At 37.9% G+C, this 24,527-nt stretch overlaps 1 protein-coding gene across 1 annotated transcript in view; it reads left to right on the top strand.

Annotated features, from left to right (window-relative positions):
• The window catches only part of LMO7 (LIM domain 7), a 196,769-nt gene that overhangs the window by 121,556 nt on the left and 50,686 nt on the right, over positions 1–24,527 (top strand). The window contains 7 exon segments of the mRNA XM_087435974.1: positions 14,098–14,128; positions 14,951–15,064; positions 18,961–19,159; positions 22,994–23,246; positions 23,586–23,602; positions 23,605–23,869; positions 24,194–24,472. Coding sequence (XP_087292100.1) covers positions 14,098–14,128; positions 14,951–15,064; positions 18,961–19,159; positions 22,994–23,246; positions 23,586–23,602; positions 23,605–23,869; positions 24,194–24,472 — 1,158 coding nt within the window.

Genomic DNA, 24,527 nt, shown 5'->3' with positions numbered 1-24,527 from the left:
ATATTTGGTCCTGGAGTGATAGTAAACAGGTCCTGTTGTGTTAGACTTGCTTGACTGAAGTCAGATAGGGTGGGATGCAGCAGGAAATGGCTGAAAGATGGAAATGGGGGATGTAACTAAAATTAGGTTCAAGATTAAAGCCTGGGGAGCCCTATAATTTAATGTGGATGAGAGGCAGTAAATGATGATATGGTCAAAATAGCCCCTTTAAAAATTGATTCTGGATGCTTTGTGGGATAGATTTTTAGAGAGAAGAGGCTGAAGATTGAACTGTTCTTTCTAGTAATGTTTTAGTGCCTGTGTTTTAAGTACTGAGCCAGAGATGGAGTTAACAGTCCAGTGGGAGAGACTGGGAAGATGTCCATGATACATCATAATATAATGGAGTGCTTTAAAAGCAGTCTCTGTTGGGACCCATGGGCTCATGTGGGAGATGCCTCTAGGAGATGATAGGAAGACTTCAGAGGCTGGTGACATTTGAGCTTAATCTGAAAGTGTGAGTAGTTCAAAAGAGGGAGAACAGTCAAGAGCCTTCTAGGAAGAGAGAAAACCTCCTATTGTCTCATATGTGGAGGTGGGAGAGATCAGGGCTGTTGAGAGAGTTCCAGGGATGTTTCATGGATCAAGTGTTGGGTTTATGCTGAGGCAGGTCAAGAAATGAGGTGACTAAGAGTGGCCAGATCATGAGGGCAAATACCACAATTTTGCACTTAAGGGAAATATGAAGCCATAAGAAATTTTAAGGGAGGAAACATGGAGAGGATTTCATTTTAGGAAGGTTCTCTCTGTGGAGGAGCAGGAGAAGGTGTGGGGAAAGATTGAAACAGGAAATACGTCTGAGAATGAAGAGAGGAATTCAAGAGATAGTGAGGAGCTAGAATTGATAGGATTTTTTGTTTGATGCAGAAGTGAGAATTTGAAGGAGAGGAAGTTGTTTGGCTTAGGCCTTAGTTTTCTGACTGAAACTCGAGGCTCTCCAGCAAGGCAGAGCATGTGGAAGGATGCACAGCCTTGGGGATTAGATGATACATGGCATTAAAGAACTTACAAAATTTTAAAATCTGAGCTGGGATATTGATATTGGGAATGTAAAGGACATATCTGAGAACAGTTGCCTGGGAAATATTAGTTGAATTTGGTTTGGACGAAACATGGTGAAGAAGAGAGAGAGGGTAAAAAGCTCATTAGATTCGTTAGTCTTGGAAGTTTCAAAAAGATATTCACAAATAAAACTGGGAAAATTGAAATTGATTGCAATAAATGTAAACTAGTCTGAAGGACATCAGGACTGAATGTATGTTGAACTTGAAAGTTAATTGAGAGGCAAGGTTATATTAATTTGAATTTGAAAGCCAATTATGTTATTCCTTTGAAGCATGTCTGTTCTTTCTCAGTGGTTTATACAGGGTGATTGGTGATACTTTGATAATATTCTGAAATTTCAAGTGTTATATGGAAGGCTGAGTAGGAAATGGCAAATCTATCAAAGGTGGTATATGTAAGTGGGAAATTTTAAATAATGCATGGTGTTGACTTCCTAATGAAAGAGGTAGTTTTATACAAATTGCAACAAAGATAAATCATAAGTGTTTTTAATTTAATATTTTATCTTTCTTGGACAGTTCTTCAGACTTCATTTATTTCTACTCATAAGATAGATTAGTTTTGGTTTTATTAGTCTTCGGGAGGTTTGGAAAAAGTATTCACAAAGAAGAAAGAACTATTCATTATCTCATTCCTTCTTCCAATGTTATCTGTACTTCCATATTTGTAATTCTGCTATGGGAAAGACGTTGTCTGGATTTTAACTTATTGGATTTTTTTTAACTTACTGTATTTTTTTAACTTAATGAAATTAAATAGTTTCATATGAAAATTTAGTGACAATTCAGCTGTGAACTGAGTTTCACTGACACAAATTAAGGGCAGGTGGCACTGTTGGCAGTGGTTGGCTGTGGATGAAGGTTAAAATGGAGAATAAGGAGTAGGTGCCTTTTTTTCAGCCAAATGATACTCATATTCCTATGAGTAGGCTTTTAGGTGAGATAGATTTGGATTTGAGTTATAACTATGTAAAAAAGGTAATTTCTGGAAAATTGCTTAATCTCATTAAGCTTTGGTCTCATATCTGTAAAATGGGGATACCACTAAATATAGAGCTATATTGGAGGGAAAGTAAAGCTGCATATGAAATGCATAGAGCAATGCTGATGTAGTACTTGTATTGGTTTCCTGTTGCCACTGTAATAAATTACCACAATTTAGTGACTTAAAACAACACAAATTTATTCTTGTACAGTTCTGGAAGTCACATGCCTAAAATGAGTCTTAAGGGGCTAAAATCAAGATGTCAGCAGAGCTGGTTCCTTCTTGGGGCTCCAGAGGGAGAATCAGTCCTTTGCCTCTTTCACTTCTAGAGATAGTTGGCATGCCTTGGCTCCTGGCTGCATCACTCCAATCTCTGCCTCTGTGGTCACATCCCCTTCTCCTCTATAGTCAAGTCTCCTTCTTTCTCTCTCTCATAAGCACGCTTGTGATTACATTTAGGGCCCACCTTGATAATCCAGGATGTCTCCTCATCTCAAGATCCTTAACTTAATCACATCTGCCAAGTTCCTTTTGCCCTATAAGGTAACATTTGAAGATTCCAGTGATTAAGATGTGAACATCTTGCGGACGAGGGATGTTCATTATTCACCCTACCACAGTACTCAAATTATCAATATTGTGGACAAGGAATAAAGAATTAAAAATGGAATGTTTTATTTAAACTAAGAATCTATGGTAGTACACTGTGCATTATCCATATACAATATATTTTGTATACAGATATATTCTAAAGAATGTACTTAACCATTCTGGAGTACACGAGAAATGGGACCTAAAACGTATAGATATTAGATAACGGCTTAAATAAGGTTTAGCTGGAAGAGCATCTAAGTTGGTCAGATTTTATGGGGATATACTGCCATATGGCTGTAAGGGAAAAAGTGAAAATTGGACGAGTCGTTTCTCACCACTTTAAATCTGAGAGACAAGAGCTCGAATGCATTTTTCCAAGGTAATGAGATTGCTGAGCTCCCAGCTATACTAAGTTGTAGTTCTTTCAGCATTTAGTCTATATTTCTGAGTGTTGATTGTGATTCAGACACTGAGCTAGGTTTTGCCCTTCCATCTGATTTAGTACGTTTTTCATTAACTTCAAATTGCTTGGCTGTTTGCTTTGCTCACACATTTGATGTCTTTTTCTAGATTGCAGTCATTAAATGACCCTCCCAGTTAATTTTAGGCCCATGGGAACCTTGAGTATGCTTTATTTGATTAAGTGAAGTTAGTTAAATTCTTAGATCCTCTAAAATAGTGGTTCTCTACCATGGGCAATTTTAACCCCCAGGGGACATTGAGCAACATCTGGAGAAATTTCTGGTTGTCATGACTAGGGTGGGGAGAATGCAACTGGTATCTAAGAATGCTGCTTAGCACCCTACAATGCCCAGGATAATCTCCCACAACAAAGAATGATAAGGTGCAAAATGTTAATGTTGCCAAGGTCAAGAAACTCTGCTCTAAATCTGTGTTGCCTCTATGAACCTTTAGATTAAATAAAATTGTGAAAAATTTAGTTTTTTCTATCTTGGAATTGTTCCAGTAAACATTAGATAAAGAGAGGCTTATTTAGAACAGGCAAAATTTAGGACTAAAATGATTTGTGATAAACTTGGTTCTAGGGATTTTTTTGATTGGGGGGGGGGTACTGGTTTTTCCCATGGTGGAAATTAAAATTTTGAAACAAGTCTCACTTAGAGGCAAGGGAGAATAATTTACTTCTAAGCAATATGGAGACTTCTGAATGTGTAGCATGAATAAGTAGTTTGGTATGCATTGCTTTGAAAGTATGAGGTTTGTAGTATACACACACATAGCACGTTTAATACTAATTATAGCTAAGGAATTGGGGTAATGATATAATAACCTACGAATAACAATTTAGATCACCTTATGCTTTGCAGGGGACTTTCATGTGCATCAGAAAGGAAATAAGTATTTACATGCTAGGCTCTTTAAATATATTTTGTCTCATTTTCACAAACCTAAAGGTAGATACAGCTTTTTTTCTTTTTTTTTTTAAGATAATAAAATGTACCTTTAGGAACTAATCAAAAGATTTTCCCATTTAATCTTTTTCGTGCTTAACTTGTAATGTTACTTTATAGTTGATGGGTACTTGTCTTATAGAAACCATACTCATAAAGGCTTAGTAGTGGTAAGGTACAGGAAATCTATACTCTGCAATTGTTCTCTCACTGTGAGAATTATTGTGATGTACTTCATTTACTTAGAAAGAAGTCTTTTAAAAAGTGCTTCGGCAATTTTCCATCTGTGGAATCCCTTAATGGGTTGTATGTGCAAGACAGTGGAACATATCTAAATTTTGCCAGAAAAGGTGGTAATGGGGAGCTTCTGCCATTGTCTTTGGGAGACAGATTTAGGCAGGAAATTATTGTTGCCATAGATAGGTTTTGGGCCAACATATTGAGAGACATTTATATTTCAGGATATTATAGAGACGATTATTTTTCAGAATTAAGAAAAAACTAAATTATTTCAAAAATATGTTAAGGTAGAAAATGTGACTGCACTAATGCTAAAATGGGGTCTTAGTCTATGGATCCTAGTCCATGGAAAGTATGGATCACATCGAGTCTTAACAGTGTTGTGACCTTGGGAAAGTCTCTTAAGCTTCTGGAGTTCCAATTTTCTAATCTGTGAATCATTAAATTGTTGTGTGGATTAAAGGAGATAATAGTGTAGAACGGTCAACATATGATATTGATATAAAGTGCTTAATAAAGGCAATTATTATTAATATATTATATAATAAAGCATAAAGTAGGCTTAAACAGAACACAATTGGAAAATCCTTCGTTAATACCGGTGTCCTTTAAGAGTTTAATAACAATTGTGCCAAAAAATATGAAAGTGAATTTTTCAAAGTATAAGTAAAATGGATCTCTTGTTATAGGACTTCTCATAACTTTAATTTGCTATTATTAATATTTAAGAGGAAAATATGCAACATGTTGCAAAAATATTTTACCTTAAGTCCCATTAAACTTTTGGCAGTTTCTTGTGTTTCATGGTACACAGTGTGAGAAACACTGACGTTGAAAGTACCTGACAAGGCACGTTATTGTTGTTCCAATATCATGATACTAAAGACTAAAAGATTTATACCTATAGTCGAATTTCATATTGATTTTGCTGAGTATGGGCACAAAAGTCTGGATGGACGCCGCCTGAGATGTCTAGTTCAGTATTCTCCTAAATAGTATCTTTAGGAACATCCATGATTGTTGATGTTAATACTTCATTCTTTCTCCTTTGAAGAGAAGTAATTAGTAATTTAGTAATTGTGTGTATGTGTATAAGATATTGTAAGGGTTATTAAGAAAGTAATCCAATAGTAATTCCTCAGCCCTCATATTTCCCTCTCAACAGCTTTTTTGACCCTGTTTTCTGGCTGCGTCTTGCTTTCCTTCCCTGTCATGCCACTCCATCGCACTGGATGGTCCTTCTCTGTCTGCTTTGCTGGTAGTTTCTCTTCTACTTCTTTACCCTTATTTGTTGGGTTTCCCAGGGCTCAATCTCTAGACCTCTTCTCCATCTACACTTATTTTCTAGGTGACTCATTTTAGTCTTAAGACTTTGCATGTCATCTCTATGCTGACAACTTCCCAGAATATATCTCCAGCCTAGATTTCTACCTTGAACATCCTAGTTGTGTGTCTAATTACCAATTACTTAACATTTCTACTTTGTCTATTAAGTGTCTCAAACTTAACATGTCTAAAGCCAAAACCCACTGTTTCCATTGCTGCTGCTACCTAGCATTGTTACCTACGGAAGTAAAATTATGGGTAAGTCTATGACTGACGTCTGCTCTATCCGCTCCCCAACACATTTGCTATAATTGAATGTCATAACTCCATTGAGTACACAGAAAATGCATAATGGATACTAAACTCTGTTTCTGGGTTGCAATCTAACAGGGGATATACATGTGTGAGTTTCAACTGAGAAATCAGGTTTATGTAATAGCAAACATATTCCAAAAACTAGAAAAGAAGAATTACAAAGAGTCTATGATTGAGTTAGAAATAAAACCAACCTTTGAGCTCCTGCAAAGGCACTCTTCAGTTTCAGTAAAGTGGAATTGTGTGCCACTGTCTTCGAATGCATGTGTTTCTTTTTCCTTTCTCTTTAAGTGAAACTTAGCTATTCTTAGCAGTGTGTGTGGGGGTGTGAAATTTAATAACAAATTATTTTTAACAAGAGGGTACTTATCCATTTGTCATGTTTGGAATAAGCATTATGTTGTTAGGGCAAAAGCTGTTGAATTTCCAAGAGTTTTTTCTCACATAGGTAAGTACAGAAATCATCAAGTTTATCTATTTGTGCTCACTCATTATCTCCGGATATAGTGTTATTTTCTCAAGTGTCATTCTTACAGTTTCCACAATCAGGTGGAGCTGCATTTTGTAGCAATGGCAGTTTAAAAGCTATGAGTCACATGTGTCTAACATTACTGGAGGATTGTCAAGTGGAATACAATTTCATTTTTAGAGATGAAGGTGGGAGGAAAGGAAGAATTTCAATTTCTCTCTTTTTTCAAAATGCAGTGTACTTTTTGAGAGAAGGAAAGAATAAGCGCAGTATTCCAAGAGTTCATCTTTAACTTTTATTCACACATCTCTTCCTCCTTTTGTGTGGCACAGTGATTAGAGAAAGGTGGTGGTATGTGCTGTATTTTAAATAATGCAACGGATGAGCTTCCATTAATAGAAAAATAGAACTTCTGTTAATAGAAAAATGAGCTATTGCCTGATATATTCCTAAATTCCTTCTTTGATTCCTGCATTTGGAATAAAAACAGTCCCTTTCCTCAGATAGTAGTGTTAGAAATTATTTTCTCACTGTGTTTCTTAAAATTTCAGTTAATATCCTCAGGGTTGCTCGAGATTCCTCCTTTCCTCTCGTTTGGAGGCAGACTGTCTTGTTTCATATATAAAAATGATGCCACTGCTCTGCCATGAGAAGGACATCTGCTTTGGATTGTCTCTACCATCTCCCACTGCCACACACGCCTCCTCTCTTACCCCATACAAATCTGACAGATTTAAACCAGATGCTATCCACACATGTTCTTCTTGTGACTGCTTATGAAATCATGATTCAGGATCTCATTTCTTGAAATTTTTTTTTTTTTTTTTTTTAAGTTGTGAACAGGTGGCCAGACTTCATAAGCAACAACTGGAGAGCAGAGATTACTTAGTGGCTTGGAGAGGGACCAAGTATCTTGTGGGCCCAGTTCCTCTAACATCAGCCGCATTTCCCAAGAGGCAGCATCCAGGTCAGCTGGTGCCATCTAGGGCAGGGCTAGAACTAGCCCTAGAAGGGTTGGGTCCCTGGGAAGAATCCACGCCTTGCTCTGGGAAGTAGCCTCAGGAAGTAGAGGCCTGGGGACATAATCACCCAGTGAGTTGCAATTGTTCTGAGGAACAAAGGTGGAAGCTTGTTCTAGGCCAAGAAAAGGGGACGATAGGGATCGTAGGATTAGGGAAAGATGGGTGTGTGTGTGTGGCATTGGATGAGGTAGGAAGCTATACTTGAGTCCCTTATTCTTTGTTACCCAGAGAAGCTTGGGTGGTGGCAGATGGGGCCAAACTTCTCATCTTTCCTATTAGGATGTGGGGAAATCTTCCTCCATGGTACCTGGGGCAAAAATCCTCCCACTCTATCAAAAATCCCAGCATGTGTTTTCCATCACAAGTGCTTCTTCGTTTAGTGTTTTAGTCAGAAAACTGTATTTGATCTTAACAGAGATTGGCTTGGACAGGATAGAGGCTGGGATTTGGGGAGGAAAGGTGATTTTGGAGCATGGATAATTCAATTTTTAGGGGATTATGATATTAGGACAGAGTATGAGGAGATTGGACCTTCCAGTACTGCAAATGAGAAAGTTGGTACCTTGAGGAAAAGGAGGACCGAGATATGGGAGAGGAACATAAAATGAGAAGTGGGATTCTGTTTCAAACTCAATGAAGCTTTATTATTTGGGTGAAGATTTTCTCCATCTCTTTGTCCTTGATCTACTGAACTGGCTTTGTGAGTGGCATTAGGTAACTTAAATATTAACATTTGAATGCTTGGCTGCTCTTAGCCAGGCCTGTGATTGACTCCAGGGATACAGCCATGGGTCAGAGGGTCAGATATAGCTCCATCTCTCTGCAGTCCTCCGGAAGAGACTCGAGGGAAGGCTGTGATGGGTGCACCCTTGTGGGCCCAGAGTTAGCTCTTGGATGAAAAGAAGACATTTGGAAATATTTTTAGTGAAGCCCTAGAACACAAATGGCTGTACCAAACTATAACAAAACTATAATCTTACCTGTTAATACTTTGTTCCCAAGCTATGCTATCAGATATGAGGGAGATAGATTTTGGCTGTGTAAGTACAGTTTTTCCTCAGATTCTAAACTTCTGGAAAATTTAAAGGTGTTGGCTATGGCAGGCCCTGGTAGAGGAAGGATGGGTGAGGAGGGCTGGCTTGGTGCCAACATGGATGTTTAGACAACTACAGTAATACCGTCACACATTGCTTAACGACGGGGATATGTTTTGAGAAATGCATCGTTAGGTGATTTCATCATTGTACTTACACAAACCTAGGTGGTATAGCCTACGACACACCTAGGCTATATGGTACTAATCTTATGGGACTGCTGTCGTATATGTGGTCTGTCATTGACTGAAACATTGTTGTGTGACGCATAACTATACCATGCCAGTTTACCTTGTCCTTTATTTGACTTTATCCAAGAAATAATTTCTTATCCTTGTTCAAAGGAGTCCATGGCAGAGGGCAAGGAAAGCATAACATGAGTGAGTGTATTGAATTGCCTTTCACAGGAATGTCTCTTTTGAGGGGAAAACTTGATGTGTGGGGAAACTTGAGTGTCCTCCAGCCACTGCCCTTCCTCCAGTACTGTTTGGTTGAGATGGATAATTGGAGGAAAGCCTTGAAATGTCTCCTTTACTTAGTTAGCCTGGGTCAAGCACTTCTTAAGTCGCATTTAAGGCCAAGGAGACTGGTACTGTTGTCACCATGTTATAGGTGAGACAATGGAGACGGTTAAATAACGTGACCAAGTTCTCACTGCTAGTGAAAGTGGAGCCAGAATTCACGCCCAGGAGGTCTGGCCCCAGAGCCTGCCCTTGTAGCCAACCTGGCTCCTTGCAGAAGGACCCTGCAGGGGATGTCCTGAAGAGAGCTCGACCATCTACATGAATTTTATTTCCCTGGTCCTTTGGTTAGTGGTAGTACCTCTTGATTGGTTTTGCACTAGTATTTTTTTTTTTTAAGTTTTTTTTTTTTTTAGATTTTAATGTATTTATTTTTTCCCCCCAAAGCCCCAGTAGATAGTTGTATGTCATAGCTGCACATCCTTCTAGCTGCCGTATGTGGGACGCGGCCTCAGCATGGCCGGAGAAGCGGTGCATCGATGTGCGCCCGGGATCCGAACCCAGGCCGCCAGCAACAGAGCGTGCGCACTTAACCGCTAAGCCACGGGGCTGGCCCTGCACTAGTATTTTAAAATAGTTTTCAATAAAGAGAGGAGAATTGGACCTCGAGCTTCCTGGTTCTAATTATACCTAGCAGCTGTTAGGATAGGGAGTTGCAGATGGATGTGTTCACTGATGGTTCACTTGAGAGTCTGTGGCTCTTTTCTTCCTGACTTCTGGCAGAAAGTTCAGAGCATTTGATTTATCTTCTGGCCCCTTGTCAGATAGTGAAGAAATTACCAGAGCTATTCCCTGAACAGTGGAAGGTTATATCTATGTTATACTTCCTATTTCTTGATTATTAAACACAATATTTAAAAATTATGATACACAGAGAAGGCTAGCAATATATTCAACATAGTCAGTTTTTCAAACTATTAATGTTTCATCTCTACCCCATTTTATAGTAAATTTGGGTTTCAAAGATGATTTGGATTCTTTGGCCTTTGTCTTTCGAGCTCTGCTGGGAAGCTTTTTCACTGCAGAGACTTGAACTTTATCTTTGTACTCAGCTCTTTGAAGTTGGTCTTTGTTTTTGAACCTGTGCCTTTTTTGGGTTATTGATGTGTGATTTTAAAGAATTCTTTTATTGCAATTTTAAGGATAATAGCTTAAAAAAGAAGCCCAATAATGAATATCAGTACAATTTGAGTCAAAATTAGGTATGTTCTAAGTAAGCTGATGCAATTTAACTGTTCTTTGACATACGAATATTAGGAATTTCCAAAGCCTTTATCATTTCAGGTTTTCTCTTGCTAACTTATATTTCTGTAAGCGAACTAAATGTATTCAGTAAATATTTGAGAGCATCTGTGCACCATGCATTGTGTTAGGCATTTTTAATAAAATACTCTTATGTGCTTGCCAGGTAGTAGACGCTGTCTTAAGACACTTGGGATATGGCAGTATACAAAACCACAGAGATGCTTTTGGTTTCCAGTGGAAGAGAGACAGATAATAAATAAATGCATGCAGTAGATGGTTATAAATACATAAAGCAGGGATGAGAGATGGGGAGTGTCAGGCAGGCTGGTTGCAATTTTAAACATTGGGGTCCAGCATGGCTTCATAAGGAAGGCTTTGTGGGTAGCTTGTTGAATAAGATGGGCCCTGCCCTCAAATAGCTTATAGTCTAGTGACAACTGCTTCTTGGTGAGCACTTACCATGAGGCTGGGGACTCTGAGTACCCATGTACATTTCCTCCTAATATACTAAACTAGGGGACCTTATTGCCAGTTTCTCCAGAAGGAAACTGAAGCTTTGAGAGTCATGTAAATTGCCCAGGCGAACATAGCTAGTGGGACCCAGATCTGGCCCAAAGCCCATGTTCTTAAATGTAGATTACACAAACCAAGTCAACTCTCAAAATATTTGTTATGGAGGAATTAGCCAGCTTTGAAGATAGATCTACCTTATTTTTGGTGCTGATGGGTCGGGCACCTTGATTGGCTCACGAAGAGTCTACATTACCATGAACTTCTTTTCTACCCTCCCACTTTTTCTATTTAAAAGGCCTTGGGGGGCCGACCCTGTGGCTTAGCAGTTAAGTGCGCGAGCTCCGCTACTGGCGGCCCAGGTTCAGATCCCAGGCACGCACCGATGCACTGCTTCTCCGGCCATGCTGAGGCCGCGTCCCACATACAGCAACCAGAAGGATGTGCAGCTATGACATACAACTATCTACTGGGGCTTTGGGGAAAAAAAAAAGGAGGAGGATTGGCAATAGATGTTAGCTCAGAGCCGGTCTTCCTCAGCAAAAAGAGGAGGATTAGCATGGATGTTAGCTCAGGGCTCATCTTCCTCACACACACACACACACACAAAATAAATAAATAAAACTGTTTAAAAATAAATAAATAAAAGGCCTTGGGGTTGTGCCCTCTGGCCGTGGCAGGCAAAGGACTCACCTGGTTACTGACTTCCATGCAGTGGGTGTGTTTGTTGTGTGTGCTTCTATTGACTCCAGCAAATCATTGACTACTTGAATTCCTCGCATTACATTTCAGTGATAGGACACTAATTTGGCTGGCCTGTGGATCACTGTGTTCAAGAGCATGTTATAAATGCTCATATTTAGAAAGGAATGTAGAGTGAGGGAAAGGTTATAGTGCCAAGGTCACTGCTTATTGTGAGTGTTTATTGCAGAATAGGCCATACCTTGTATTTCCAGTGATTGCTTTATCATAATAAAGTAAATAGCAAATCAGTGTGCTGGATTAGAACCTTTATAGAAGGCTGTGGAAAGGAGGTAAGGGGTTCAAGAGCTCTGTTCTTCCTTCTGCCCTCAGGCTGCTTATGGTAACTTCAACACAAAACATACTACTTTTAATAGGGTGGTGATTTTCAGCCTAGTATATCCTTTGCATTGAGTATTGATGGTTCTTTGTGCTTTGGTTAATTTAATATCTGAGGTGTGTATCTTGGTCATTAATATAAGAAGAGGCTTGTATTTTATAACTCTGTGTTATTTTTCATTGTTGGTTTCTAGTGACTTTTTTTCCCCCACTTACTACTGCTGAATTAAATGTTGTTTTTCTTTTTTACTCAAGAGATAAGCTGTGATTTTAGCATTTGGGTTGTGAAATTTATTCTATTTACTTTTTTGAAGTATAATATACATTCAGAAAAGGATACATATGATAAGTGTACAATTCAAAGACTTTAGAGATGAAACGCACTTAGGTAGCCAACTTCTAGATCAAAATATAAGGAATTATCAGAGCCCTAGAAGCCCCTCACCTTTTTCCAATCACTTCCATCGTCCTCTGCAAGGGTACCCATTATCCTGACTTTTAAAGATTTTATTTATTTATTTTTTCCCCCCAAAGCCCCAGTAGATAGCTGCATGTCATAGCTGCACATCCCTCCAGTTGCTGTATGTGGGACGCGGCCCCAGCGTGACCAGAGAAGCGGTGTGTCGGTGCGCAGCCGGGATCCGAACCCGGGCCGCCAGCAGCAGAGCGCACGCACTTAACCACTAAGCCACGGGGCCGGCCCCCTGACTTTTAACATCATGTCTTTGTTTTGCCTGTTTTTGTGCTTGATATGATTGAATAATACAATCTGTACTCTGGCTGGCTGCTTTTGCTTCCCATTGTTAGTGAGATCGAACCATATGTTTGCATACAGTTGCAGGTGGTTTGTTTTCATTGCCATATAATATTTCATTGTATGGACATTCTTTAACTTATCCATTCTGTTAAAGACACGTGTGTAGCTTCCAGTTTATTCTATTATGAATGGTGCTTCTATAAACGTTCTCATACATGACTTTTGGTGAACATATGTAAGCATTTCTGTTTGGTATATACCTAGGAGTAAAATTACTGGGTCATAGAATATGCATGTATTCAGTTTGAATAGATACTACCAAATGGGGTAAGAGTTAAAGTAGTTGTACCAATTTACATTTCCACAGTAGAATGAGAGCTTGTGGGTTTTATATTTGATACCCTGTTTTGGGGGAAGGTGGGAGGTGCATTGTCTTAGGGTCATTTCAGTTCGTGTTTGTTTATGGAAAGGAATGGTCATAGCTGTCTCATTGATTCTTTGAAAGTTGAGGTAAATATTTGTCTCTGTGCTCATTCCCACCCATTTTTCTTTGTCTCCTTATGTGTATATATGTTACATACATGTTTTATATGGCTTATATACACACATAACATATGTGTGTATATATATTTTATCTTATAAATTTTCTACTTTAACTCTGAGACTGGAAAGCCACCTTTGAGGTCATCTAGCTCAGGCTCCTATGTCTCTGAATTTGAATGATCCTGCTTTAAGTGTCTCTAATGATGGAAAGCACATTCGTTTACAGTGACCCATCCCTTTGTTAATTAACTCATGTTTTTGCTTCTTGAACATTGTGGTGACATCTGCCTCTTTAACTTTTCCTGTCAATATCATGCCCTTTTACAAGTGAGAGAAAAACCTCATGATTCTTATAATAGAGTTGAAACCTCTTCAGGCAGAGATTAATGGCTGTTTTTTAAACTGTGCTTTTCAACATCTGCAGGGTCTTGGTTGCTGTGCAGTTTGTTCTGTGGAACTTGGGTGAAAAACCCCTTCGGACAATGGAAAACTCAGTGCAAAACTTTTTTTTTTTTCTCTTTAAAGTGTTTTTCTGTTTCCTGATTTTTCTGCCATGAGCAGACACTGATTTTTCCCCCTTTTGATTGGGTTTAAACATTATTTAAAATGAAAATACAAAAAAATGCAAATAGTGCATTTAAAAAATCAGACTGTAATGAATAAAAGAAAAAGACAACCTTTTTATAGAAAACTGACTGTTATATTTCATGAAATCAGTGAATATGGAAAAATACTTTGGATGGATAATATGCAGTCTAAGGTTTCTGAACTTCCATGTGGTATTAATATTCATAGGACTTTAAAATTGGTTTTTTTCTAGTTAATAATTAATAATTTAAGGTTCATAGATATTACTTAATAGATATTTTCTTTTTTTACAGGCAAGAAGAGACTGACAGGAGAGTGAAAAATGTAAGCTATATTTAATGGAACATTATAAATGGTTTTTTACTTGTTCTGCGTTAAGGCAGTGGGATCTAAAAATACCTGATATACTCTGTATCTTTTTTTCCAATGGAATTTTTGCTAGAAACCAGCCAGTCACAAACTCTTTTTAAATATGGTTAAGACATATGTTCTATGACTTCATAGTATAAAAGGAGGTTAAACCTAAGAAGTGGTTCCTTGCATGTTAGTAATGTGGGAAAGGCAAGTGAACATACTTCAGAATCTTTAGGACAGTAAGTCAGAAACTACCGAATCAGACTTCAAGGAAAACACTGAATGTTTAAGAACTCTGAGTAATAGCTTGATGTAGACTTATATCTATAATATTTTGCATATTATATGAGCTTGCAATTAGAAGAATTTCTGAAAATGTGACAGTTTTATTAAAAAAAAAAACAAAAGAGCTCACTAACCTTATTAAGGAGACTGAGAATTATTGATTTTAAGTGTTTATTCTGTAAGTTTGGAAAAAATATTGATTGCTTTAAAAGTTTAATTTATGTTTTCCTCTTATAAATTTTTCCCATCTTCATATGTACTAATAGAGTGTACGAATACCTGTTGGGAACTGGGCTTTTGGTCTGAGAATGTGCTCAGAGACGGAAATCTAAGAAGAATAATTAACATTTTTAATGACCCTTCTCCTTCACATAATTTAAAAGAAAATCTACTTTTCAACCATTGATAGGCATGCTGTCTTTTATCTAGAGTGCTTACCTGCATTTGAGCTTGCAATTAGTTACTAAATAGACTGATCGTATTGTTTCATGGAAATTTTTTTTAAAGGTTTTGATAACATTGTACTGGTTGGGAAGAAAAGCACAAAGTAACCCCTACTATAATGGTCCCTATCTTAATTTGAAAGCATTTGAGAATCTTCTAGGACAAGCTCTGACTAAGGTAAGGAAACTCCATCTGTATGAGACGACTGCTGTAACTAATGCTCCTACTTTCTCCTCCTCTTTTGCTTCCTCTCCTCCTCTCTGCCTCTTCCTTCCCCCTTACCTCTTTCCTGTTTTCCTTGCACTCTCCTCTTCCTTCTCCTCCTCTTCTATAACAAATATGGTGGCTCTGACTGGCTTGGTTCCACTCTAGATTGGGCTGGGTAGAAAGGATTGTTTCTTGTTTGCTGGCTTTGTATGCCACCACCAAGGAGTGAGTGAGCCCATTTCAGAGCAGTTCCCTGGGTATAGGATATAGATACAGGTATTTATCTCTTAAGTGTAGGTAACTCAGTGACATGCTCATTTGCTTCCTTTCTTAGGCACTTTATATAACTTAATTCTTTCTATATTCATTAGGAACTCAACATGTAGTAGAGAGGTGCCTCAGGGCTATTAAAATGTGTGGAAGTTACTCAATTTATTTATCTTAATGTCGTCTTGTCATGGGTGAGTGTATCTGATGTCTACACTCCAGTCTCCCCACAGTTCTACCGTATTGCTTCTGTCTCCTAGAGTGTAGTAAATGCTGTTATGTGAAACATGGTAAGGTTTTTAAGTTAGACTCTTTTGTTTTAAATACATTTCTAGTCCTTATCCTGGGGTCAGTGTTGCAGCTTTTTAATGTTTAAGGATCGTTTGAGGAGAGTCAAGTGCCAGGGCTGACTATAGTTCTGCCAAATCTTCATTTATAAGATCCACATGGGAAAATTAATTTCTTTAGAGGGATGTTTATCTAGGGGAATTTGAAAATATGTAGTCAAAATAATATCATCATCTAATTCATAGAGTTGCTTCATGGGTTTTTATGATTAAATGATACTGTACCAATAAGGCATTTAGCATTAGTCTCTGGCACATTGTAAGGATGTAATAAATGTTAGGTACCGTGATAGAAATTTCAGACCAGGATGAAAATGATCACGTTGTCTTACATCTACCCTGATCTTTAAATAGTTTTGCCGGGGGCTCAGCCACATACGTTATAGAAAGGTAAGAATATACCTGGAAATTTCAGGTATTCCTTTTTTATTTTTATTTTTTTGAATTGTAAAGAGCTGATAGCACTCTCTTCAAATTCCTTGAAATCAGTTAATTCAGGTAAGTTGAGATGTTATCGTGCACAAGCATTGTACTAGGTGTTGGGAAAACACACAAGGCAAATGACCCATCCTCACAGAGTACAGTTGTCCGATGGAGACAGTTGAGCAGATAGATCACTGTAATGGAGGAAGGTGAGGCTCTGAGGGAGGAATGTGCAGGGGCTTTGGGCACGAGCAGAGCCCTGCCTTGCAGTTATTTCAGGTAAGAAAACATCCAGTTAAAAAACAATGTGGGACTTTGGCTCCTGTGTTAGTGTTCTCTTTACAGCCTTTGGTCCTTTTTATGGCAGTCTGACTCAGGTTGAATAATCCTACTACAGTGTTTGTGCTGGGAATGTTTTATTAAAGGCTGTATCCTGTCACCCGTGTGAAAATCAGAGTAGGTTCAAAAGAATTTTCCATAAAACTATAGTCATGGTTCCGTTCCATAATTATGGAGTAGGGATAGCTGTAAGAGATGTCTGAATATAGGATCTGTTTTGCATCTATTCTGTTAAAAATCATTGTCTTCATCAAACTTTTCCCGTTTAACTAGATAAAGCTTAATGGCCAATCTAAAATATCAATTAAAAAAATGCTTGGAGTAAGCTGTTGCACCTGAGTCATCGGATAAGTTGGAGGTGACTCATTTTAGGTGACCTGTCAGTGTGAAGTTGTCCACACACACAAAAAGGCACCAGGGCCAGACGTGGGTTATTTTATAACTGAGGTGGCTTGTCATCAGTAACTTTTAACATTTATGGATCAAAAATCATCTCTCTGTGTGTGGAACTCTAAGGCTTCAAAACATATGTGTCTAAGGAACCTGATGGATCTAAAGATTTACTTAAAATTTAATCTTTTATATTTTGAGAATATATTTTGGTGGCACCAGCACTAGGCCCAGCTTCCCCATCTGTTTGGAAATAGGGTACAGGGTAGGCGCTTGGATTTTCACGACAGGAAGTCAACTCGAATGCCAGGGTGTCTGGCATCGAAAGCATATGAAATCTCACGGTAAATCTACTAGACCTTATTGGCGCCTCACACACTTGTTAAACAATTCAACGATGAATTGACAGACCCAATCTTAGCCAAAAGTATGCTCTAGACAGCTGCTAATTATTCATTGTAAATCTTCTTCAGCTTTTTCATATGTTGAAAATGTTCATAATTAAAAGTAGAATAGTACAACAAGTACTAAGATATGTACCATCTGATTCAATTAAGTTTCCCATATTGGTTTTATCGATCTACATGTCTATCCATCTCTGTTTTTACTTAATCATTTCAAGGTCTATTGCAGATATCTCACCCCTAAATACTCAGCATATATCTCTTAAGAGTAAGAATATTTTTCCAAATAGCCACAATATCTGTTATACTTAAGAAAATTCATAAATATTTTCCACTATCTCATATCCAGTCCATATTCAAAATTTCCCGATTGTCTCCCTACTATCATTTCTATTTATGTATGTATGGATGTATGTATGTGAGGAAGACCAGCCCTGAGCTAACATCCAATGCCAATCCTCGTCTTTTTTGCTGAGGAAGATTGGCCCTGGGCTAACATCCGTGCCCATCTTCCTCTACTTCACATGGGACACCGCCACAGCATGGCTTAACAAGCGGTGCATTGGTGCGCGTCCGGGATCCGAACCAGCGAACCCCAGCTCACACACTTAACCACTTGCACCACTGGGCCGGCCCCCCCTACTACCTTTCATAGCTCATTTTATCTGAAACATGATTTAATCAAGGTTCACATATTACATTTGGTTGTTAGGAATTCTAGGTTCTTTAAACTGTTTCTGTATTACTAAGCTCATCTGAATGTAGATTCTTGATTTCCACACTAATGACAAAATTACCTTCACCATATTAAGTTACAAAGTTACTAGATAATCATTGATTTCTATGTCTAGGACTATGCTAAGTGTTTTATAAATTTTACTTAAATCCTAACTTTAAAAATTCCAGTTTTATTTTGCTCTTGACTTTCATAGAATGTTAGTATTTTGAGTAATTTATATATAATTCATAAACCTGTGATTAATAACATTTGCCATATTTCCATACATCTCTTACATGAGCCAAACAAATATTTTATTTAGATCCAGGGAAAGTTTTGTATGTAAGCAAACGAGTCTGCTTTCCTTGTTCAGATGTAGGTTTTGTAATCAGTGAAAATAAATGAATTCTGTGAAGTGTAAGCCTGCTGTCCTTGCCCCTCTCTCTTTTTTCTTTTAAACCTTTTTGTTGTTGTTAAAGAACTTCAACGGTTATGGTTTTTTCTTTAATATAAACCACCCCAAATATTTCCTGGAGGTAGGCTGAATATAATCTTATTAGCTTATCTCCTTTTGGATCTCAAAATTAAGATAGGCTTTTCTCTTTACTCCTTTCTTGTTTATTGCCAGATAACTGTAAATAATAATTGATTTTAGCATTTGAATGTTATTCTAATTATTAGCTTTTTTTTTAATTAAAATGCTCCCCCTTCCTTATTTTTAAATAGACTATCCTACTTTATTAAATACTGAATTCCTCCTTACTGTTGCATGAGTGCCAAGTATTAGTTGTGGGAAAACGTTTACAGATTTATATTCTGATTATTATCAGATTTTTTTTTTTATGTTTAACAGAGAAATCTCGGTGCCTGACCTAGCAACTGAAGCACAGCTTGAGCTATGCAAACAAACAAATAATGACTGATTACATTTTTGGAAGTTTATGCCAACTTACTATTCTTTAAAAAATTTTTCTTTAGGCACTGGAAGACTCCAGCTGCCTGAAAAGAAGTGGCAGGGACAGTGGTTACGGTGATATCTGGTGTACTGAACGTGGAGAATTTCCTGCCGCTTCAGGCAATTATAAGAGAGAAGATTCTTTTGAAAGCTTGGACTCTTTGGGGTCTAGGTCATTCACAAGCTGCTCCTCTGATATCACGTTGCGAGGCGGACGTGAAGGTGAGTTATATTCTTGACTCATTTTATTTTTATTTCTTCACATATTAAGAGAAAATTGGGAATGGGAGAGAGTAGAAAAATGGAGCAAAAGCTATTGAGGCAAAAATCTCACTAAGAAGTGGATTTTCATAAAGGCTGGACTATAATTGGGGGTTTCCTTTCTTTTTTTTTCTTTTCCTCACTATATCACCATTCGAGGGGTAATAGTTTCACTTTTTTTCTTTTCTATTTTTAGAGAAGACTGGGGAGGAAATAGTTAACTGTGACCTGTTTTATCAGTGATAATCTGTCCTAATTATTTTCTCTCCAGATTCAGGTTTGATAATCTGGGTGTATGAGGCCTATTAACTGATATATCTAAACATAAAAATGAAAGTAAATAAAATTCTGTAAAAGTCTATTCTAGTTCCTGAATAATTTTTTTTCTTCTCTTCTCTTACTTTTTTCCCAAAAAAGATAAAAAATTTCTCTTAAGAAAAAAGAGGAAGGGCCGGCCCCGTGGCTTAGCGGTTAAGTGCGCGTACTCTGCTGCTGGCGGCCGGGGTTCGGATCCCGGGCGCGCACCGATGCACGGCTTTTCTGGCCATGCTGAGGCGGCGTCCCACATACAGCAACTAGAAGGATGTGCAACTACGACATACAACTATCTATTGGGGCTTTGGGGGAAAATAAATAAAAAAAAAGAAAAAAAAAAAGAAAAAAGAGGAAAAATATTTTTATAATTATCTGTGTCCAGGAGAAAAAATGATTATCTATCATGATAGAATATTATGCTAAACTTTGGCAGATTGAGTAACAGTACTAGTGTGCTGTTAGAAAACATCTTTTGCTTCTGTCAGAGTCAGAGCTAACCCAGGATAGAGTGTGAAAGGAACATGTTAATGAAAAGTCATTGTGCTGTGAGAAGGAACCTTTCAAAATTTCAGTATTATGGTCAAATCAGTTATTTAAATGCAGGTCTTGATGGTGTCAGAAATTTCTGACTGTATACGTCTAGCAATTCAAATTTGGCTAGACTGAAACCACAAGTACAGTTTTTTGAAATATTTCTTTGCTTTCACCATCAACATGAAAAAGTTGAGAGTTCTGGTTGTGAGTTGGTGCTAGATGTTAGGGATTTTACTTTGCTTGTTTTTTATTATTTTATATTTTTAACTGTTTTTCCGAGTGTTTTTAATATAAAAAATTTCAAACATCAGCAAAGTTGGAAGAATTTTACAGTGAATACTCGTGTCCCCACCACCTAGTTCTACCATAACATTTTACTATGCTTGCTTTAGCAAAGACTTACCTCTCTTTCTGCATGAATTATCCATCTTATTTTTGAGGCACTTCAGAGTACATTACACTTGTCCTAAATACTTCAGCATGCAGTCATTAACTAGAATTCAATCGTTACTTGTTCTTCTGATGTGAATTTACATAAAAGCAATATATAATGAATTTGTTTTTCAAAAATGAAATTAATCAACCAATTAAGTATTATAACAAAACCCCAAATTCTTTAGCTTTTAGAGGAGTAGTAACATTTAAAAATTGTAAAAAATGAGTGGCTATTTAGGAGTTAACCTTTATAATTACTGCTGCATTTGTTGGCTGTTTGCTCTCTGGGGGTGGCATTTTCATAGCTCTCATGACTATTATAATAGTTTTGAGGAAATGAATCTGAGTTTATAATTCATCTGAGTGATTCAAGTTGTAAAAGCAGACGCTGAAATTCCCAACGTGCTGTGTTACTTTTGTCCTGATTGAATAACCTAAAACGTGCAATGTTTAAATTTGTATCTGGCCAATAAAGAATGAAAGGGATAAAGATTGAAGGCGTGTGGGAATACAGCCTTCTGTCAGTTCAAATGCGGTAGTCCAGTGGTGTGGAATCAAAGTCCTCTCCTCAGACACTTGTTGGACTGGGTGCCTGGGACGTGTGAGGAAAAGCAGAGGGCCACTGTCACACTGCTTCCTGATGCTGGGAAAGGAGTTGCAGACGTTGTTTGAAGAGTGTGGAAGTGAAGACTTGTGGTAATTACAACTGAGGAAGAAGAAAATGAAAAGCCGGGGGCCGCCAGGATGATAAAACTTCTTTGTGATCACTGTATTGAAATTCTACTACCTACCAGGTTGTAGTTCCAAACTGATGATCACAATTTAGGAGAATATTTCTAGGTTAACAGTACTGTAAAGTCAGATTCGTTAGTTTTGTATGAAACCTCTTACCATATGAAGAATATTTGCCTACTCTGCCGGGTACTGTACTGGACTCAAAAAAGATTTTAACTTTAAAATTCCCAAGTAGAAGGATCTCTTTGCGTATTTAAAATTTTATGTGTACAAATTTTGGCAAGAATCATTAAGACACTTCTTATTCCCCCAAAATGTATTTTTTATTTAGAAGACAGTAAAAATGAAGCACCAGATTAATGTTAATCCTCCTGGCCATAGCTGCTTGTACTTTCTCCCTTTTTGCCATGACTTTCCTTTACCCTGTTCCAGTCTCATGGTGTCAGAGCTGTGTGTTAAACCACTTCCTGTAGACGATTCACTGTGTTATTTACTGTAGATTCCTGCCAGGCAGGAGGGAGGAGACAGGACTTCCTTTAGCTCAGGTTAACCCTGCAGCTGTTCTCTGTGAGAGCTTGTAGCTCTCAGGTACTCAGGTACTGTGCACAGCCAGCCTCTGAGAGAACCCTGGTGGGAAGCAAGCAATGTTTTCAAACTTACTTTACAAATACACAGAGGCAGGAGGAAAATAAGGCAGGAGAGGGAGACAACTAAGCTTGGATCCGGACCAAGCTGAGTGTTTTGTCTTCTTTCCTTCTTGTGTCTTTCAAAGAGCAGATTTACTTTTTTGTGTGTGTGTGTGTGTGAGGAAGATTGGCCCTGAGCTAACACCTGCTGCCAATATTCCTCCTTTTGCCTGAGGAAGAGTGGCCCTGAGCTAACATCTGTGCCCATTTTCATCCGTTTTGTATGTGGGACGAGTGGTGTAGGTCCATGCCCAGGATCCAAACCTGCGAATTCCAGCCCGCTGAAGTGGCGCATGCCAAACTTAACCACTGCACCATTGGCGGGCCCCCAGGCTTACTTTTTTTAAGAGAACAGATTAGTAATTGTATCTATCTGACTTTGAGGTGTATCAAAGTATATTCTTTCAAATTTGTTTTTAAATGATTTTGAATCAAAATCCAAGGTTCCCAACATTTACATGGCCACCTCAGAAAAAGCCTTGAATTCTATATTCATAAGTGTGAGACTTGATATTCCTTTGGGACTTCAGAAGTCGTTTGGTCCAATCTTATAGCTAACGTGATTTTTGCTTATAGGGGTCTCACAGGAATCTATCAAACTGCTTTGTGATCTTGTGGTTTTATGCTTCCCTTTCTATGTCCTCCCTTATCTTTCAGCTCACAGAAATTTTTGATGACTGCATGCCTTATTTTAAATTACTGTGTTTCCCTTGAATTAGTTTTAGATCTCATTTTAGGTGTCTTTTGCTCAGTTCCTAGATTTTATTCACATGTATTCTATCAACAAATTTTGTGAAAAATCATAAGGGCAAGGAAGATTGAGAAGAAAAGGGGTTCAGCTGTAAATTGGGACTTTTTCTGCTTAGAATGTGCAATAGTAGAAGAATGTACTGCATGCGCCTCCAGTATGCAAAGCCAGTTCCTCCTAATGGATCTTATCGCAACTTCATGACAGATTTCTAAAAATATTCCCCGCAGTTAGCAGTAGAGCACTGGGTTTCCAAGGGGAAGAGAAAGCAGGCATGCCGTGTGGGTTTCACTTAGATGAATAATCTGGAGAGTAAAGCAAATTCTTTTGCCTTTTTTATAGGTTGCGAAAGTGACACAGATTCTGAATTTATATTCAAAATGCAGCATTACAATAAAGATGATATGTCATATCGAAGGATTTCATCTATTGAACCGAAGTCTGCTTTACCATTCAATCGTTTTTTACCCCACAAAAGTAGACAGCCATCGTATGTGCCGGCACCCTTGAGGAAGAAGAAGCCAGACAAAAATGAGGATAACAGAAGAAGTTGGGCAAGCCCAGCCTACTCAGAAGCAGATCTAACATTTCCAAGGTACCGGGATGTGATCCGATGGTTGTTTTAAAATTCAGTATGCTTTGTGAATTTGGTGGGATATTTAAATGTAAAAGGAATGGTTCTTAAGATGTATTTCATAGATACTATATTAAATTTCACTAACGAAAATGTTTTTTCTTACCTATATTTTTAGTCATGCGTATCTTGAAGATATTTCTTCTGTTTTAGAATGTCAGCATATAATTTGCTGGTTGTTTTTTTAGATGTATGCCTTGAGTTTATTGGTATCTCTCAGCTTACTGGATGACTTATTTTGTTCATTGTGAGCCCTGCTGTGTTATTTTTTTCTTTTTTTCCTGCCTTGATTGATCTCAGTGGACACAAAAAGAATCCTTAGTTGCCCATCAAATTAGCAGAGCAGAGTGTGATTTTTCAAATCGAGCTTCCTGTTCGAAGGAGGTGTATGGTTCTGAAAGTGGCTCGGACTCCGAGGATGAACGAAGGTTACCTGATGTAGTTTTGGATGACTTAGCCAACCGTAGATTCCAAGTGAAAGGGAGGCCTGAGAATTTCGTCTTGAAAACCATCTCTCTTAACTCTTTTTCAAAAATATTTTCTCCTGCTGACCCATTAGGCACTGGGATGTACAAACCGATGAGGTCAGAAAAATTTCTCCGGGATTGGAATGTCGATTATGCTGTTGATTTTAATACATAAAGTAACACTCCAAATTGTCTGCAATTTGTCTCTTTCTTTTAGCACATCTTATGATTATCTTTGGCCCTTGTATATCAAGCTATTCTCTAATTAAAATGAAAAGTTATAATGCATTAACTTTGTTCTAGGAGCTGTAATGCTGAGAATGGAAACTAATTTGCTTCATTCACAGTGGTATAAACTTTGTAAGCCGGAAAGCATGCCTTTTGTGTTCTGTGTCAAAAATTGCTCATGCAGTAACTTAACTGGTTGGATATTTTGAACAGTAATGAGAGGAGAACTTGGGGCACACATGTGGAGAACTGGCCAACAGTACAAGAAACTTCAAACTCCTCTTGTTACTTGGAAGAGGCAGAAGACAAGACAAGCATACCCAACACTGTAAAGGATGATCTTTATGTGCGAAAGCTAAGTCCAGTCGTGCCAAACCCAGGGAATGCTTTTGATCAGTTTCTTCCTAAATGTTGGATCCCAGAAGATGTGAACTGGAAAAGAATAAAGAGGGAAACTTATAAACCGTGGTATAAAGAATTTCAGGGATTCAGGTTTGTCCTTGTGCATGTGTCTGTTACTCCCATGTTCACTCTGTACCCTGGCTGG

The sequence above is a fragment of the Ceratotherium simum genome, chromosome 10, assembly GCF_057802395.1.
Source record: "Ceratotherium simum simum isolate JZ-2026a chromosome 10, ASM5780239v1, whole genome shotgun sequence".
Lineage (NCBI taxonomy): Eukaryota > Metazoa > Chordata > Mammalia > Perissodactyla > Rhinocerotidae > Ceratotherium > Ceratotherium simum.
Note: the sequence above shows the minus strand (reverse complement) of the source record. Positions and strands in the feature narration are given on the sequence as shown.